General features: G+C 34.8%; 1 protein-coding gene across 4 annotated transcripts in view; it reads left to right on the plus strand.

The window, feature by feature from the left end:
- The window catches only part of BLTP1 (bridge-like lipid transfer protein family member 1), a 215,994-nt gene that overhangs the window by 168,126 nt on the left and 30,920 nt on the right, over positions 1-16,948 (plus strand). For 2 of the 4 annotated variants that reach the window (XM_065903724.1, XM_065903725.1), the window contains 9 exons: positions 2,953-3,012; positions 7,617-7,843; positions 8,594-8,794; positions 8,986-9,116; positions 10,397-10,520; positions 12,259-12,368; positions 13,225-13,315; positions 13,855-13,917; positions 16,156-16,409. In XM_065903724.1, the coding sequence (XP_065759796.1) occupies positions 2,953-3,012; positions 7,617-7,843; positions 8,594-8,794; positions 8,986-9,116; positions 10,397-10,520; positions 12,259-12,368; positions 13,225-13,315; positions 13,855-13,917; positions 16,156-16,409 (1,261 nt within the window). The remainder of the gene's footprint in view (positions 1-2,952; positions 3,013-7,616; positions 7,844-8,593; positions 8,795-8,985; positions 9,117-10,396; positions 10,521-12,258; positions 12,369-13,224; positions 13,316-13,854; positions 13,918-16,155; positions 16,410-16,948) is intronic. The other 2 variants (XM_065903726.1, XM_065903727.1) reach the window with 2 other exon arrangements.

Raw genomic sequence — 16,948 nt, forward strand, 5'->3', positions numbered from 1 at the left:
AAAATGGATAGTCCTTTGAGTAAAAGGTCACTGAAGGGAGTCACTGAAGGGAATCCAAGCAGGCGCTCTTTCCCGTGATCTCAGTCCTAAGAACTGCGTGCAGCTCTGCTCGTTCCTGTTTTCCAGGAACTGATAAGGAACAGAGAGTCCTTGAGAAACGGCACACAAAGGAAGAAAACATGTTGGATCTCTTAAAGCTGAACGTCCCCTGACAGTAAAGCATCTTCATTCTGTGGGAATCTTGAAAGAAAGTGATATATGTATAAGATCCAGTTCATTCTATATCATCATACAGGATAACCAGGAACCTGAGCCATAAGTAAATCCACACTTCCACATATGTAGTATACAGAGTATAATTTTGGTGAATTCCTCTGATTCCATAATGCTCAAGGTTGGGAATAACTGAAACTGTGTTTAATATGCTATTTTGAAGATACAGGGGTTTATTTTTATTTTAATATTTTAAACATTATAGCAGATTTGGTAAAGTATCATTAATCTTATAATGAAAAATTATATTTGAGAATTAAAGGCTGTGAATTAAAATCCCTCAGTTAATCTGTAGACCAAAATTAATACTTACTTTCCAGAAGATTATATGCTATTATTTAGCAATTTCCCCCTCTCTCCATTGGAAGAAAATTCCTCTGGTTGTGGGTTTTCTTTAGGTATTTGGAAGACTTTCCAGTGTTTTCATATCAAAAAATTAAAGTTTTGGTTATTTAATTTCAGTAAAATTTTAGGCGAAATTCCTGGTTTTGAATGCTTTACATTTAGATAATTAATAGGTAAAATACTAGGATGTCTTTGAAATACTTCAGGTTATTAAGAAGACTTGCTATCAAAGTATTCATGCTTAATACCCAAAAGACCAAAAATAGCCTTCATTAGTGACCTTTACAAATAATCATTTTACATGGTTGTTATATATATGTTTTAAAAAGTCACCATTAACTGTCTTTTGTTTGTGTGGTTTTTTTCCCCCTTAAAATAAATTTAAACCTATTGATTTTTATTAAGGTGATATTTTGTCATCATTGTAGTCATATTGGATAAAATATATTCGGAAGCAAAGGAAGAATATTGTTTCCTTAACAGTTTAAACAAAGGAAAAATGCATAAGAAATATGTCTGACTCAAAATCAAAAACATATTAATATAAACAACAGCTTAGCACTTCAGTGGACATTATTACCAACAAAGTAGAACACTAACATGCTATAGTAATTGTGAAAATCATAATTTATTTTGAATTTTGGAGGTTATCAAATGACTTGTATTTGTAACATGCTTATTGTTGGGTGTCTTGGGAGGATGGCAAAGGAGGTGAGTGGAGTAGTTGTTTTGTTGATAAAAAAGAATTCCAAATTTGCCAAGTAGTTTACTATTTTGTAGTTTTTATTAGTAATAAGTATACTTGCATGTAACTGATAATGTTTTTTTTTTAAAGAGTCGAGTGTAGGGCAGAGAAATAAGAAGTAGGATTGTGTGTTAGGATTTTTTTTCAAAGATCATTTAAAAGTCATGCCCTAGAAGAAAGGTGACGCACTGTATTTTCCTCTCTCGGTAATGACATTTGGAGGAAATGCAGTTAAAATTAGAAAGCACGATCTGTAGGAGTGTTCCATGGACCATTTAAATAAATAGAGATTAGACTCTTTTATTAACACGTACTTAGAGAAGCTAAACTACTAGAAGTTGGAAGAATTCTAGTCTTTGTGCTAACACCTGGGTAACAGCATTTGGTTGTCACAGCAGGAAAACTGCCTTCCTGGATTCTGGTTGGTCCAACTCAGATGACAGGTGCAATGGGAAAGAGCCCAGTTGGTTTCCCGCTTCTCACTTTGAGGATTCAGATCTAATCCTAAGAATTTTAATATTCCTTACTAATACACCATGGCTCTGTACTCTATGGATTTATATAATCTTTTTTTTTTAAACTTTTAATTATTCTCTACCATTTCTTTGGATTGGAAGTCCTCAATGCTTTCTACCCTTTTTAAATTTACTAGCCTTAGTTATATTTCTCCAATTTCAAAGGATTTTGCTTTCATTCTAGCATGTTTAAATTTGCAAGCGTTGTTTAGGATTTTTTTCTATTTTGCTCTTTTTTATAACTATAACATTAAAAGTGAATTAGGCAATGTGAGTTGTAGAAATACTGTATCTGGGGAGAGTCTATTAAACAATTTAGGCTTTATTTCTTTAAAAGTTGTCTCAAGGATGGTATGTCTCTACTTTTAAAACTGTTGATTTAATTAACCCTCTAAAAAAAAAAGCTAAAGTTATCTGATTAAAACTAAGTAGTAGAAAATGCTTCAAAGTTAAAGTCACATGTATTCTGAGGATAAGTCAATGAGCTCAGGAGACTGATCTTATGAGACTGACATCATGGCAGTAAGTCTTTTTTTTTTTTTTTTAATTCTCATAAAAAGGTCCTTGTCAAAGTAAAAGACAGGGCTGATGAATCATGTCTGTGAACTCATGTGGCAGTTCTTAGTTATCAAAAAATCAGTTTTAAAGCATTTGCATTCTCAAAGTGCCATTTACTCATGATGGTACAAATTGTCACACCATCAAGAAACTGGAGTTTCAGAGTTGACCAGGTATTGGCCAGCAGATGAGGAACTCACACACAGAATGCAAAGGTAAAACTACAGTTAATTTTTTTTCTTTATTGAAGTATAGTTGATTTATAATCTATTAATTTCAGGTATATGCAGTTTAGTTCTTAAAATCAATAAGAATAAAATATTGTGAGATATGAAGTAGATTTTGCCAGTCATCTAAGGTAGTCCTTTTCTTTCTCCAGATTAGAAACTGAAACCTAGAGAGACTAGTAATCCTATTTATATTTAGATAATGATCTTTGAAAGAAAAATTACAGTATAATATTTATCCACAAGCATAATTTTGTTAAAGATTATTTTGGGGATGATTTTTGTGCAGGTGTAGTTCCAGATGGTACCTATGAAGTATGTTCCAGGACCACAGGACAAGCAGCTGCTGGTAAGTTCACATTTGGTATTACTTTTGCTATATGTATCAGATAGAATTCTGCTTTTTAAAATCTATTTTTCCTGTCTTTGTATTAGAGGAACTTTTAACTAAAACTCACTCTGTTATTCTCTAATTTTTAAAAACTATTTTGCAATAATATTAGTATATTTTTATTTATTTATCAATTAATTAGACACCACCAGTGTATAACATAACTACAAAATGTTTTGGTAAAGACAAAGATGAATAAGATATACTTTCTACTCTATAAATTTAAATTATAATAGTGTAGTTATGGCTCTGCAGTACAACTATAAACTGTAATAAGTGATAAGCTCAATAAAATATTGATATAAAATTCCAACTGCTATTGAAATTTATAGGAGGCAGATAAAGTTTCTAAATTAAAAAGGATACTAGGAGGAGAGAAAGCTTTATGGAAGAACTAGCATTTAAACAGGGACTTGAAAGATGGATAAAACTGTTTCTTAGGCAAAAACAGAAAATATCAATAGGGAAAATTCAGGCAGAGAGAAAAATACCTGTTTTGTCAGAACACAGGTTCTAGTTAGCGTTGTCCGAATGCTGGAATAGTTATGTGAAAATAAGATGGGAAAAATCTTAAATCCCAAAATAAGGAGTTTGGACTTGATCTGGTGGGCAGTGAGAATAGCACTGAATATTTTTGAGCAAGAAAGCAGAGGTGGCAGTGTCAAAGGGATACTTTCATGGGTTAGTTAGGAGAAAAATCTGGGAAACTGGCTAGGAAATACTCTAGAAGTAATAACCTGTCTTGTCTCTGAGATAGTAGCATAGTGTAAATTTTTACTATTTTGCCTAGTATAAAATTAGGGTAAGCGAGAGAGATTTATTTAAGAGCTCTTCAAATGTTGAGGAAATACTATAGAAGTAATAACCTATTTTGTCTCTAAGATAAGAGCATACTGTTAATTTTTATTATTTTGCCTGGTATAAAATTAGGGTAAGCAAGAGATATTTATTTAAGAACTCTTCAAATGTTGAGGAGCAGTAGAAACTGATTAAGATTAGTAGATTTCCTTTTCTCCTTATTATTCCCTCTTATCCTCCCAAACGTAGTCCACGTGCCCATCCTAAGTAAATTGTCTCAGAAAATAGCAAGGCCTGAAGTCCCCACTGACTGAAAGGTTAGGAAATTTCCAGCAATAATGTTAGAAGAAAAATGTGATAACTGAAGTAAACATACATAATGGGAGGAAGAGCACATAAAAGTCTTTGTTGGGACACCCACTTTTTAGTGAAAACAACACACTCAAACTAGCTTAACCAAAAGCAGGAACTTATCAAAAGAATTATTTGCAGATCACAGTTAAACTTAAGAATGGCTGTCTCACTGAAGAGAAGGAAGCAGGTCAATTCAGGATAGTCTAGAAACAAGATTCCAGCTGTCACCAGAGCTCTTTCCAGCTCTTCTCTTTTCTTCATTCTGGCTGCCCACTTTTTCTTACTGCTGACGTCCTTACACGTGGCATGAAACACAGCTGCCAACAGCTCATGAACCTCATTTCCCCACCCTCAGTTACTAGAGAGGGACCGTATTTTCTCAAGTCCAAGAGAGGATTCTTTGTTTTCCAACTTTGACCCTTACTTACACTGATTATCTAGTTAATTCTACTCAGATGACCATTATATCTACTACTCTGGGCAGATATCCTTAGAAGAAATGGAGTAGCCATCATGGTCAACAAAATGAAATGCAGTCCTTGGATGCAATCTCAAAAAATACAGAATGATCTCTGTTCGTTACCAAAGCAAACCATTCAGTATCACAGTAATCCCAAGCCTGTGCCCCAACCAGTAATGCTGAAGAAGCTGAAGTTGAACGGTTCTATGAAGACCTACAAGACCTTTTAGAACTAAAACCCCAAAGAGATGTCCTTTTCATTAGAGGGGACTGGAATGCAAAAGTAGGAAATCAGGAAACACCTGGAGTAACAGGCAAATTTGACCTTGGGAGTACGGAATGAAGCAGGGCAAAGGCTAATAGAGTTTTGCCAAGAGAATGCACTGGTCATAGCAAACACCCCCTTCCAGCAACACAAGAGAAGACTCTACACATGGACATCACCAGATGGTCAACACCGAAATCAGATTGATTATATTCTTTGCAGCAAAAGATGGAGAAGCTCTATATAGTCAGCAAAAACAAGACCGGGAGCTGACTGTGGCTCATATCATGAACTCCTTATTGCCAAATTCAGACTTAAATTGAAGAAAGTAGGGAAAACCACAAGACCATTCAGGTATGACCTAAATCAAATCCCTTATGACTATACAGTGGAAGTGAGAAATAGATTTAAGGGACTAGATCTGATAGAGTGCCTGATGAACTATGGATGGAAGTTCATGACATTGTACAGTAGACAGGGATCAAGACCATCCCCATGGAAACGAAATGCAAAAAGGCAAAATGGTTGTCTGAGGAGGCCTTACAAATAGCTGTGAAAAGAAGAGAAGCAAAAAGCAAAGGAGAAAAGGAAAGATATTCCCATTTAAATGCAGAGTTCCAAAGAATAGCAAGGAGAGATAAGAAAGCCTTCCTCAGCAATCAATGCAAAGAAATAGAGGAAAACAACAGATTGGGAAAGACTAGAAATCTCTTCAAGAAAATTAGAGATACCAAGGGAACATTTCATGCAAATGTACACAATAAAGGGCAGAAATGGTATGGACCTAACAGAAGCAAAAGATATTAAGAAGAGGTGGCAAGAATACACAAAAGAACTATACAAAAAAGATCTTCATGACCCAGATAACCACGATGGTATGATCACTCACCTAGATCCAGACATGCTGGAATACAAAGTCAAGTGGGCCTTAGGAAGCATCACTACGAACAAAGCTACTGCAGGTGATGGAATTCCAGTTGAGCTATTTCAAATCATGAAAGATGATGCTGTGAAAGTGCTACACTCAATATGCCAGCAAATTTCAAAAATTCAGCAGTGGCCACAGGACTGGAAATGGTCAGTTTTCATTGCAGTCCCAAGAAAGGCAATCCCAAAGAATGCTCAAACTACCGCACAATTGCACTCATCTCACACACTAGTAAAGTAATGCTCAAAATTCTCCAAGCCAGGTTTCAGCAATACGTGAACCGTGACCTTCCAGATGTTCAAGCTGGTTTTAGAAAAGGCAGAGGAACCAGAGATCAAATTGCCAACATCCGCTGGATCTTCAAAAAAGCAAGAGTTCCAGAAAAACATCTATTTCTGCTTTATTGACTATGCCAAAGCCTTTGACTGTGTGGATCACAATAAACTGTGGAAAATTCTGAAAGAGGTGGGAATACCAGACCACCTGAGCTGCCTCTTGAGAAACCTGTATGCAGGTCAGGAAGCAACAGTTAGAACTGGACATGGAACAACAGACTGGTTCCAAATAGGAAAAGGAATATGTCAAGGCTGTATATTGTCTCCATGCAAAATGCTGAGCTGGAAGAAACACAAGGTGGAATCAAGATTGCTGGGAGAAATACCAATAACCTCAGATATACAGATGACACCACCCTTATGGCAGAAAGTGAAGAGGGTCTAAAAAGCCTCTTGATGAAAATGAAAGAGGAGAGTGAAAAAGTTGACTTAAAGCTCAACATTCAGAAAACTAGGATCATGGCATCTGGTCCCATCACTTCATGGGAAATAGATGGGGAAACAGTGGAAGCAGTGTCTGACTTTTATTTTTTGGGGCTCCAAAATCACTGCAGATGGCGATTGCAGCCATGAAATTCAAAGACGCTTACTCCTTGGAAGGAAAGTTATGACCAACCTAGATAGCATATTAAAAAGCAGAGACATTACTTTGCCAACAAAGGTTCGTCTAGTCAAGGCTATGGTTTTTCCAGTAGTCATGTATGGATGTGAGAGTTGAACTGTGAAGAAAGCTGAGTGCCAAACAATTGATGCTTTTGAACTGTGGTGTTGGAGAAAACTCTTGAGAGTCCCTTGGACTGCAAGGAGATTCAACAAGTCCATCCTGAAGGAGATCAGTCCTGGGTGTTCATTGGAAGGACTGATGCTGAAGCTGAAACTCCAATACTTTGGCCACCTCATGCGAAGAGTTGACTCATTAGAAGTTGACTCATTAGAAAAGACCTTTTTGCTGGGAGGGATTGGGGTCAGGAGAAGAAGGGGACGACAGAGGATGAGATGGCTGGATGGCATCACCAACTCGATGGATATGAGTTTGAGTAAACTCTGGGAGTTGGTGATGGACAGGGAGGCCTGGCGTGCTGTGATTCATGGGGTCTCAGAGTCGAACACAAATGAGCAACTGAACTGAATGAGGGAGGTTCATGCATATCCTCCTACAGACACAGGAAGGTAGATGAATGTGGGGCTTGAGGAGGAGGGCATTCATAGGTCATGTGGGGAAAGTAAAGTGCGGCAGAGAGGAAACAGTAATCACATACTATACAATAGGCAAATCAGTCCCATAGTCTCATCTTTCTGACAGAACTGTGAGAGATACTAATTATTACACAGGGCCATCATCCATTTTATTCCTTGACTATAGAATTATTTAAATTTCTATACTTAAGACTTACCAAAAATGCCTCTTCTTTATTTAAACAGAAAGCAGTAGTGCTGGAACCTGGACACTCAACGTACTGTGGAAAATGTGTGGGATTGATGTCCACATGGATCCTAACATTGGAAAAAGACTGAATGCTCTGGGTAACACCCTTACAACCCTGACAGGAGAAGAAGACATAGATGACATTGCTGATCTAAATTCAGTGAATATAGCTGACTTGTCAGATGAGGATGAAGTTGATACTATGTCTCCCACTATCCATACTGTAAGTAAATTCACTGTTAGCCATTTTCAGGACTGGCTTTTACCCAGTGAAAGAGATATTATTAAATCATTGTTACTTATTATAGTTGCTAATTGTGAAGGGAGAAAGGGAGTGGTGGTTCTTTGTACCTACATTTATATAATTATTTTTAAATTTCATAATATTGTCTTTTAATTGAATTGCTTGTTTCATAATGACTGTCAGCCAGCTTGTGCCTTAACCTACAGATTACACATTAACAATAAAAGCAAAGAGCAAGCAAATCTGGAGAGAGAAAGTAGATTAGTAGTTGCCTAGGCCTGGGAGAGTTGAGGGCGTTTGGGAGAGGGGATGGGAAGAGACTGCTAATGTTATAAGGTTTTGTTTGGGAGGTGTGAAAATCTGATGGTTGCACAGTTTTATGAATATTCTAAAAACCACTGCACTATACATTTTAAATGGGTGACTTTTATGGCATGTGAATTATATCTCAATAATGATTTTAAAAAATGAAAGTCAAAAGCAAAGTGCATGCACAAAATATATTTTAAAAGTGTGTATTTCCATGTATACTGTTCATATTCTGTAGTATCAGATTATTTGACCAGTAATTATTATTTATTAGTTAAAAAGAAAGTTTCTCTCTGCTTTCATTCCAGTATTAATTTTTTTAAAAATCTGAAACCTCTTTTTACTACTGTATCATCTATTAGTTTTATTCTTGCAAAAAAAATTTTATTGAAAAAGTTAACGTTACTGTTTATTGTTTAGAGTTCAGATGGAAGTGCAGTAAGTGGAGATGGCCACAAGCTCACCTTTGGGCAGCGACTTGTAAATCATCTACTAGGCCTCAGGCCCCCACATCAGCGCTATTCTGTTCCTGCAGAGTACCTATGTGACCCAGAGGTGTGGGCCTCCCCTCAGTCTAGCCAGTCCCATTTGAAAGCATGCAGAGCTCACTCATGGGGAAATGTAGGTAGCCACTGGATTCCTTATGAAAATGAAGGGGTTTGAATCACTGGAGAATTCCAATCATCTTACTTAACATAGATGGCTTTGATTCCTGCATGCTTCTTTTGATTTAAGGTGCTATTTCTGTGATAAGATAAGATTTGCTTTGTGACCTGGGGGTGTTACTGACAGACATGCTTTTGATTTTTTAGGAAGCTATAGATTATCGAAGACAAGGAGCATCTGGTAGCCAGCCAGGAGAACTCAGAGGAAGAAAAATTATGAAGCGTATAGTAGATATCCGAGAATTGAATGAACAGGCCAAAGTAATAGATGATCTTAAGTATGTATAATGATTTTTAACTCAGTATAATATTCCCTAATAATAGAACCATGAGATTTTAAATGAGAAGGGAACTTGATTGGGGCTAATACAACCCCCTTTATTAATGAGATCACCAAGATCCAGAGAAGTTTGGTAATTTGTCTGAGGTCATACATTCATTAGTAATAAAGCTGAAAACATTAGTCTAGTGCTTATCACAGCTCCCCATTTCTGAGCATTTTAAGTCTGACTTTATGTCGCATATATGCATCTCTACATGTCTATTTACATGTATCTTTACGTATGTATATATGTGTGAGTGTTTTGCTAGCAATATTTTTGGAATGCGAATGTTTGAAGAGAGGAAGCTAGTTTAGAATTTATTAAGTACTTATTGTGAATCTGGCATGTTATCTCAATTTAATCCTCACAACATTTCTGCAAGATTAGATGGCATTATCCAAACTTTATAGATAAGAAAATTGGCTCAGGGAGATTTAAAAATCAGAATTTGAACTTGTCTTTGTCTGAATTCAAACTTCATACTTTTTTTTGTTTGCCTGTTTTAGCAGGTCACTAAAACTGAAGTGAGTCTAGGGCAAGTCAAGAGCAGGGAGTAGGTGGTACTAATTTTTTTATCTGTTGCTTACTATATAATACTGGCTAGGTCATACTTGTTCTGTAAAGGCTAAATATTCTTCTTGCCAAATGTCATAATTTTGTTTCCCCCCAAAGTGGTAGTCATACTTCAGCCTTTCTAATCTTTGTACACCGGTATTTGTGGGGGTTTTTTGTATTCATGGATTTAACAGAAATGTCTGCAATATATAGTGAAAGTTATTCTCTGAAAACTTTTCTGTAAAATCAGTTACAATGATTCATATTTTCTTGTTGACTTATATTACAGTTTGAGTTTTGTAATGAGGGGAAAAAATGACTTGTAGCAATGTATACTTCCTCCTCTAAAATCTTTTCTGAAACTTAAAGTTATACATAAAATTTTACATACAGATATTATTCTGCAGAGCGGTTCCATAGCTTTCCTAAGATTATTAAAGAGACTGGTTGATGTAGAAACAGATTAAGAACCATTTCCTAAAACATTAAAAACAGCTTTTCCTTTTTTTTTTTTTTTTAACAGTTTGCCAGGTATGGGTATTAACATTATGGGGGATTTTGGCCTGACCATACATAATCTTTGATATTCTGATAAGTTAAAGAATCAAAAAGGAGCAAGTAAAACTCATTCTTTCTTTGTTAACTCTTTACACTAACTGCCATATTTGTTTTGCATCCAGAAAATTAGGTGCAAGTGAAGGAACTATAAACCAGGAAATTCAACGTTATCAACAGTTAGAATCTGTTGCTGTGAATGATATTAGAAGAGATGTTCGTAAAAAGTTACGGAGGTCCAGTATGCGAGTGAGTAAACAAAGAGGATTTTATTAAATTATACTATTTAAAAAATGCTTTTATTTTATGAAAGTTATGATGATACTTATGTTGTTCTCTTTCCTTGTCCATTGCTGGTGATAACACTTGGTTTTTATATCTCATGTCTACTATGAACTAAGCACTGTTTAAAGCACTTTACACTTAACAACCCATTAAATCTTTATAACAACCCTGTGTGTTCGCTTGTATCATTGAATATTTTCCCCATTTTAAAGTTGAGGAAACTGAGGCATAGAGAACTCAAGTAATTTCACCAAGGTTACACAGCCAGTAATCCCAATGGAGCCAAGACTCAAACCCAAACAGTGGGATTCTATAGGTTATGCCCTTAGCCACTGTGTTTTGCTTGCCTGTCATAAAGTCATACTCTCTTTTTTAACTCTAAGTCAAATGTGAAATCTCTTGAAATGTCCACTCTACCCCATCCCATTTTCCACAGCTGACTTACTCTTAGCCACTACATACTCTCGGCACTTTATTCTTACCTTTATTATTTGCATGTTTAGTTGCCCTTACTAGGGTTTGAGTCTCTTAAAAGACAAGTTATTTATCTTTGACCCTACCATCTACCACATTCTGGGATTTAACCTAGTTGCTGAACAACTGAAATAAATATAGTAGAAAATAATTATAAAACTTATTCAAGTAGAGGTAAGTCGCTTTGGGTCAAGGTGGTCTTCTTAGTGGAAAAACTAATATTTTAAAATATAGTCAGTGGAACCCTCCATTTTTCTAACCAGAGTAAGGTTTTGGGTACCACCCCAATACATAAGAACTGATTAAATCAGAGCTGCTGAGGTTAGAGGAAGGAGGGAAGGCTTCAGGGATCCTTAGTTCATTGGCTTGAGCTGTCTTTCCTTGGTCACTACCAGAGTCCCAGACAACCTCATTTGAAAACTGTTCTAAATTATTTAAATTAGGGGTAAAATTCAGCTTAATATCCATCACTGGCTTCTGATGGTACTAAATGGACAATGATGATGGGTAATATAGAACTTTAAAATTTATGGCACTATGTACTTCACAGTCATGTGACATAGTGTTAATATTGCTTGCATACTATTTATGTTAGTTTATACTTGGCAATAAACTTTAAAAAATAAAACTAGGTAGAGAGGATTAGGGAAATTATTGAAATTACATCTGTGTTCTTAACATTTGTCAAATTTGTCAATTCCCTTTTAATCCTCTTGCTTTCTTATCTCCATTATTAGACTTTTTAATATCCAATCTCTCCAAACTACAAATTTGAAGAAGAAGGATTTAGAGACAAGGAGGGTGTTCAGTTGCCACTTGCTTTCCTTTTCTGTAATTAAGAGTTCTCTTGGTGGGGTAGTACTTAAAATGATTAGTGTCACTCTCTTCTTCACCTTTCTCCCAGAGTTTTTCAATTCTCATTTTCTTCTCTTACTGTTTTCTTTTTTTCCCCCTGATTTCTGTACCTCTCAGCCTTGCTCCCAATCTTTCCTCTCAGGTCAGCTAGTGGCTCCTATATTCCTTGTTAGAGGAACTGATGTGTGGGCTAAAGAGTAGCTGATTCCTGCTGCACTTTGATCCATCTCTGTTAAGTGACATTTAAAGTCACAATTTAAGATAACTTGTTATTGATCTGAAGGAGACTAACTTGTTAACTAGCAGAAAATTTTATCTGAAGTCAGATATTATAACAGTTAAAAGTCACCTTATTTCTTTCCCCTTTCATTAGGCTGCTTCTCTAAAGGATAAGTGGGGTTTGGGTTACAAACCAAGTTACAGCAGGTCGAAGAGCATTTCAGCTTCTGGAAGACCACCTCTTAAGCGAATGGAAAGGACAAGGTAATATATTTCAATCAGTGAAACAAATAATAAAATTGCTGACTTTTGCCAAAGTTCACTACTTATTTATTGTGTTCTAATTGGGCAGATTGCAAAATTAAGGTAGCAAATGGATGCTGTCAATGTAAGAAGTTTGAGGAATTCTGTCTCATTTAAAATACACTTTTATATTGTAAAAGTCATTGTGTACTTTTTAGTAATGAAGTACATTGCCATTTAGACAAATTTATGTTTAAACTTACAGACCATCCAAAGAAATGAATATTTGCATATTAGTAACTGTAGCTTTAAATTTGTCACTGTAGAAAAGGTTCTTGGAAAAAAACCTTTAACATATGGAAAAATGTAACTTTTATATATTATAGAAAAATATACAGAAAAATATAGTTTTACTAGTAAAAGAACACTGTTGGGACTTCCTGGTGGTCCAGTGGTTAAGACTTTGCCTTCCAATGCAGGGGGATTTGATCCCTGGTCAGGGAACTAAGATCCCACATGCCTCATAGCCAGAAAAACAAAACCTAAATCAACAGAAGCAATATTGTAACAAATGCAATAAAGATGTTAGTCCACATCACACACACACACACACAAACTAAAAAAAAAAAAGAAACCTTAAAACACTATACAATAAGTATAAACTGTTTTTTACAAGGTTTGGTTTTAGAAAATCTTGTGTTAATTAAAGCAATGAATTTTGTTTTATGCGATGCTAAACATAAAGGAGTTCCAAAAGTTCAATCCTTGGATAAAGTAAATATTTAGAAATAAAGTGTTAATGTTATTAATCAGACTTTTATAAAAGTCCAGGGTTTTAAGAATATTAATGTTTAATAACCTTATATTTTACTTACAGTTCTCGAGTAGGAGAAACTGAGGAGCTCCCAGAAATTCGTGTGGATGCAGCATCTCCTGGACCCAGAGTCACTTTCAATATCCAAGATACAGTAAGAGAGAGACTATTTGCTGGTGATACACAGTGCTAAAGAATCTTTAGTAGTCACTAAATTATATGAGCTACTCAGTTTAGGAGTACTGACTCCTACAAGTGGAAGTACAGATTGTGATGGGTAAGGTGTCCGTGCTTTGCCAACAGGGCACTGCCCGGATGCTGTCCTCTGAGCCACACCGCAAGTGCTAGTGTTTGTGCACAGAACAGGCTCCTACCGCTTGCTCATAGCTAGAAACGTTTTGTTGAATAATTTCTTTCAGGTTCAGTTCCACATTAAACTAGGTAGTTTACCCAAATGTAAATGTACGTGTTTTTATTTAATTTATTTTATTGTTTATGTACTTTAGCTCAGAATATATAGAAATAATATCAGAAACTAGTAGTTAAAAAGTCAGTTTCAAAGTTATACTATAATTTAACCATAACATGTTAAAATTTATGTTAAAGTGTTTGTTCTTTTTTCTGTTTACTTTTAAAACATTGGTTTTTTATTTTTCATAAATTTTTATAAATTTTCTTATTATTTTAATTAAGTTGAAAAAAACAGTATGGGGAAGTGCACCACAATCCAGCTGTCCTGGGGAAGGGTATTTTCAGGTACTTTTTAAGAACAACATAAGTTTTCCTTTAAAATTAATTAACCACTCTGAAAATCTGCTTTCAAAATGTCTTCTTCTCATTTCATACTAAACTCAGATCTTGAAAATATTTTACATAAAGCTTTAAAATGATTGGTTGAATTCTTTTTTTATCATGTATATTTCATAAACTCTTGCATGAATATATTTTGGTTCTATACTTATAATAGTAATTATTTAATCTTAAAAATTAAAAGACTAAATCAGTGTACCAAATTAATGAAATCATAAACCAAAAACTGCCATATATTAGTTATTTGCTAATCTCTAAGTGAATCTCTTTTTCCCTACATTCATCTGTAAAAAGAATCAACTTTTAAAAAAATGACTTTTACCTAATTCAAACTAGAATCAAACCTATCTCGGAATAACAAATTAATCATTGAATGTTATTTATTGAGTCACTGATATAAAAAAGCATTTATAAATGTAATCTATTAAAAATTATGTTCAAAGTAGTATGGAAAATGGGCTACACAATCATTTATAAGTTAATACCTTTATAAACCATATGTTTTCCCTAAATATAGTTGTAAGAGTAAAATTTAATTTTAAAATTGTTTGTATAGTAGGTATATAAATCTTTGTCTAGAAATTTTCCACCAAGTTACATTTAAAAACTGGAACTTACTCCACATTTGTTTTGTTTCACTTCCCCCACTCTTTTAAGATAGCCTCAATATCTATCCCATAGTTCCACTGAATTTAGTCAAGCTGAATTGTTTTAGAATTATTTGGTTGTAACAGAGTAAGCTTGACAGACATGTCCTTTTTTATAAAACTGAACCTGGAAATAAATCATTTATAGTGAATTGAATAGATTCTACTAATTGATTTTTTCACCTGTCCAACATTTTTTAAATCAAGAAAATTGACATGTAACATTATTTTCAAGTGTATAGCATAATTATTTGATATATGTATATACTGTGAAATGACTGATTTATTCTTAAAGGCATTAATATTTCAACTGATTCAAATCCTGTTTCTAAATTGTATATGCTGTTTATGAAAAATTGTATATGAAAATAATAAGTTACAAAGGAGATCATTAAGCATGGTTAAACAGAAAGTGAAAGTTAAGAAGCTCAGTTGTGTCCAACTCTTTGCAACCCCATGATTATACAGTCCATGAAATTCTCCAGGCCAGAATACTAGAGTCAGTAGCCTTTCCCTTCTCCAGGGGATCTTCCCCACCCAGGGACTGAACCTAGGTCTCCCACATTGCAGGCAGATTCTTTACCAGCTGAACTACAAGGGAAACCGGTTAAATAGAAAATAAATATAAAACAAAGGGATGTTTATCTATATAAACTCTTAGCACAGCTTTAAAGAATCAAAGATTTTCTTATAAAATATAACTTACTAAATGATGTTTTGAAGAAAAGCTATAAAGAAGATCTAGATTCTGCAAATGTTTGAAATTTTGATTATAGGATTTCACTATGCATCTAATTGTAGTATCAATAAATTTACCTTGCACATTATACATTTCAAAGGCTTGTCACATTCTCAAAGGGTATGTAAGCAACTCTCAAAACTTGGAATCAAAATTAGGACATAGAAGGTTTTTTGTTTTTGTTTTTTTGCCTATTTAAATGAAATGGCCTCATAGTACAGTCCTCAGGGAACAACATTATATTTATACAAACTATTCACCTTAAAATATAGGATTCTTACATTTGATTGGCTGACATGCTTAATTATGTAACTATCTACACATCTTTCTTCAGCCCTTTAGGGCCCATTTTAAAAAGATGTATCCACAAAAAGTATTCTAGAAGCACAAAGTGCATTCTGTGCTAACACCTGCATGCTCTTCCATCACTAACTGCTCTCTTGACCTTCTAATTTAAAGTGGATCACATTGTTTACTCTTGTCTCCATTCCATGACTAACTGTTCTTTAAAGAATTACGGTATGTACTAATTCATGTGATGCTGTGTGCTTACATAAAGTAAAACTTCACTCTGATTTTTAGTGTGTCAGTGCTATGACTTTCCTGTGGTTTGAACTTCTTCTTTCCTTGTTTTATGTGCCATTTCATACGTTCACAGAGCTGACTTTTCAGTTCCGAGTGAGGAAATCCAATTTTGAGATTTTAAATGCTTAAACATGTATTTTTTCTTTTCCTTTTTTAACTTGAAAAGAGGTTTGTAATATGAACCTGTTTCATGTTTTCTCTCTTTACATTCAGTTTCCAGAGGAGACAGAGTTGGACCTCTTGTCAGTAACCATTGAAGGTCCTTCCCATTACTCATCAAATAGTGAAGGATCATATTCCGTGTTCAGTTCTCCCAAAACTCCAGGAGGCTTTTCACCAGGCATTTCTTTTCAGTCTGAAGAGGGTCGACGGGATGACAGTTTGTCTTCTACCAGTGAAGATTCTGAGAAAGATGAAAAGGATGACGACCATGAGAGGGAAAGGTTTTATATTTACAGGAAACCCTCGTGAGTAGTAGCATTTTTGTTTTAAGATCCTTAGGCAGTACCCTAGAGCTGAACTTAAAACATTTTATGACTGTTAATGTTTACAGAAAAACAAATAAATCTTACTGTGCCTAGCCAGAGTAAGACTGAGATATATCCATGATTTATTAATATAATCTAGCTCCATTTGGCATTATTGTTTTCTTTCCCTATTTTTTTTTTAATAAATTCTGGAAAGTCGCATTTAAATTTTACAGTTTATGAAATGAAATCTCCAAAATGTAGAATGTAGGTCATATTCTGATATTCAGACTCTTTATTAGTCAGTGATTGTGCCTGTGTCCCAAGTACTTAGCACATTGCCTGGCACATAATAATTCCTCAGTACATAGTTGTTGAATAAAGTGTGACTCCATTAAACAGGAAACACCTCAGTAAGTAAAAGCTATCTGGGTAATATGTGTGAATTTATAAAGTAGTAAAATTTATTTACAGACTTTATTTCCAAAGTTATTTGGCTCAAAAGTAAAGAATCTGCCTGCAATGCAGGAGACCTGGGT

This window comes from Muntiacus reevesi, chromosome 13 (genome assembly GCF_963930625.1).
Source record: "Muntiacus reevesi chromosome 13, mMunRee1.1, whole genome shotgun sequence".
Lineage (NCBI taxonomy): Eukaryota > Metazoa > Chordata > Mammalia > Artiodactyla > Cervidae > Muntiacus > Muntiacus reevesi.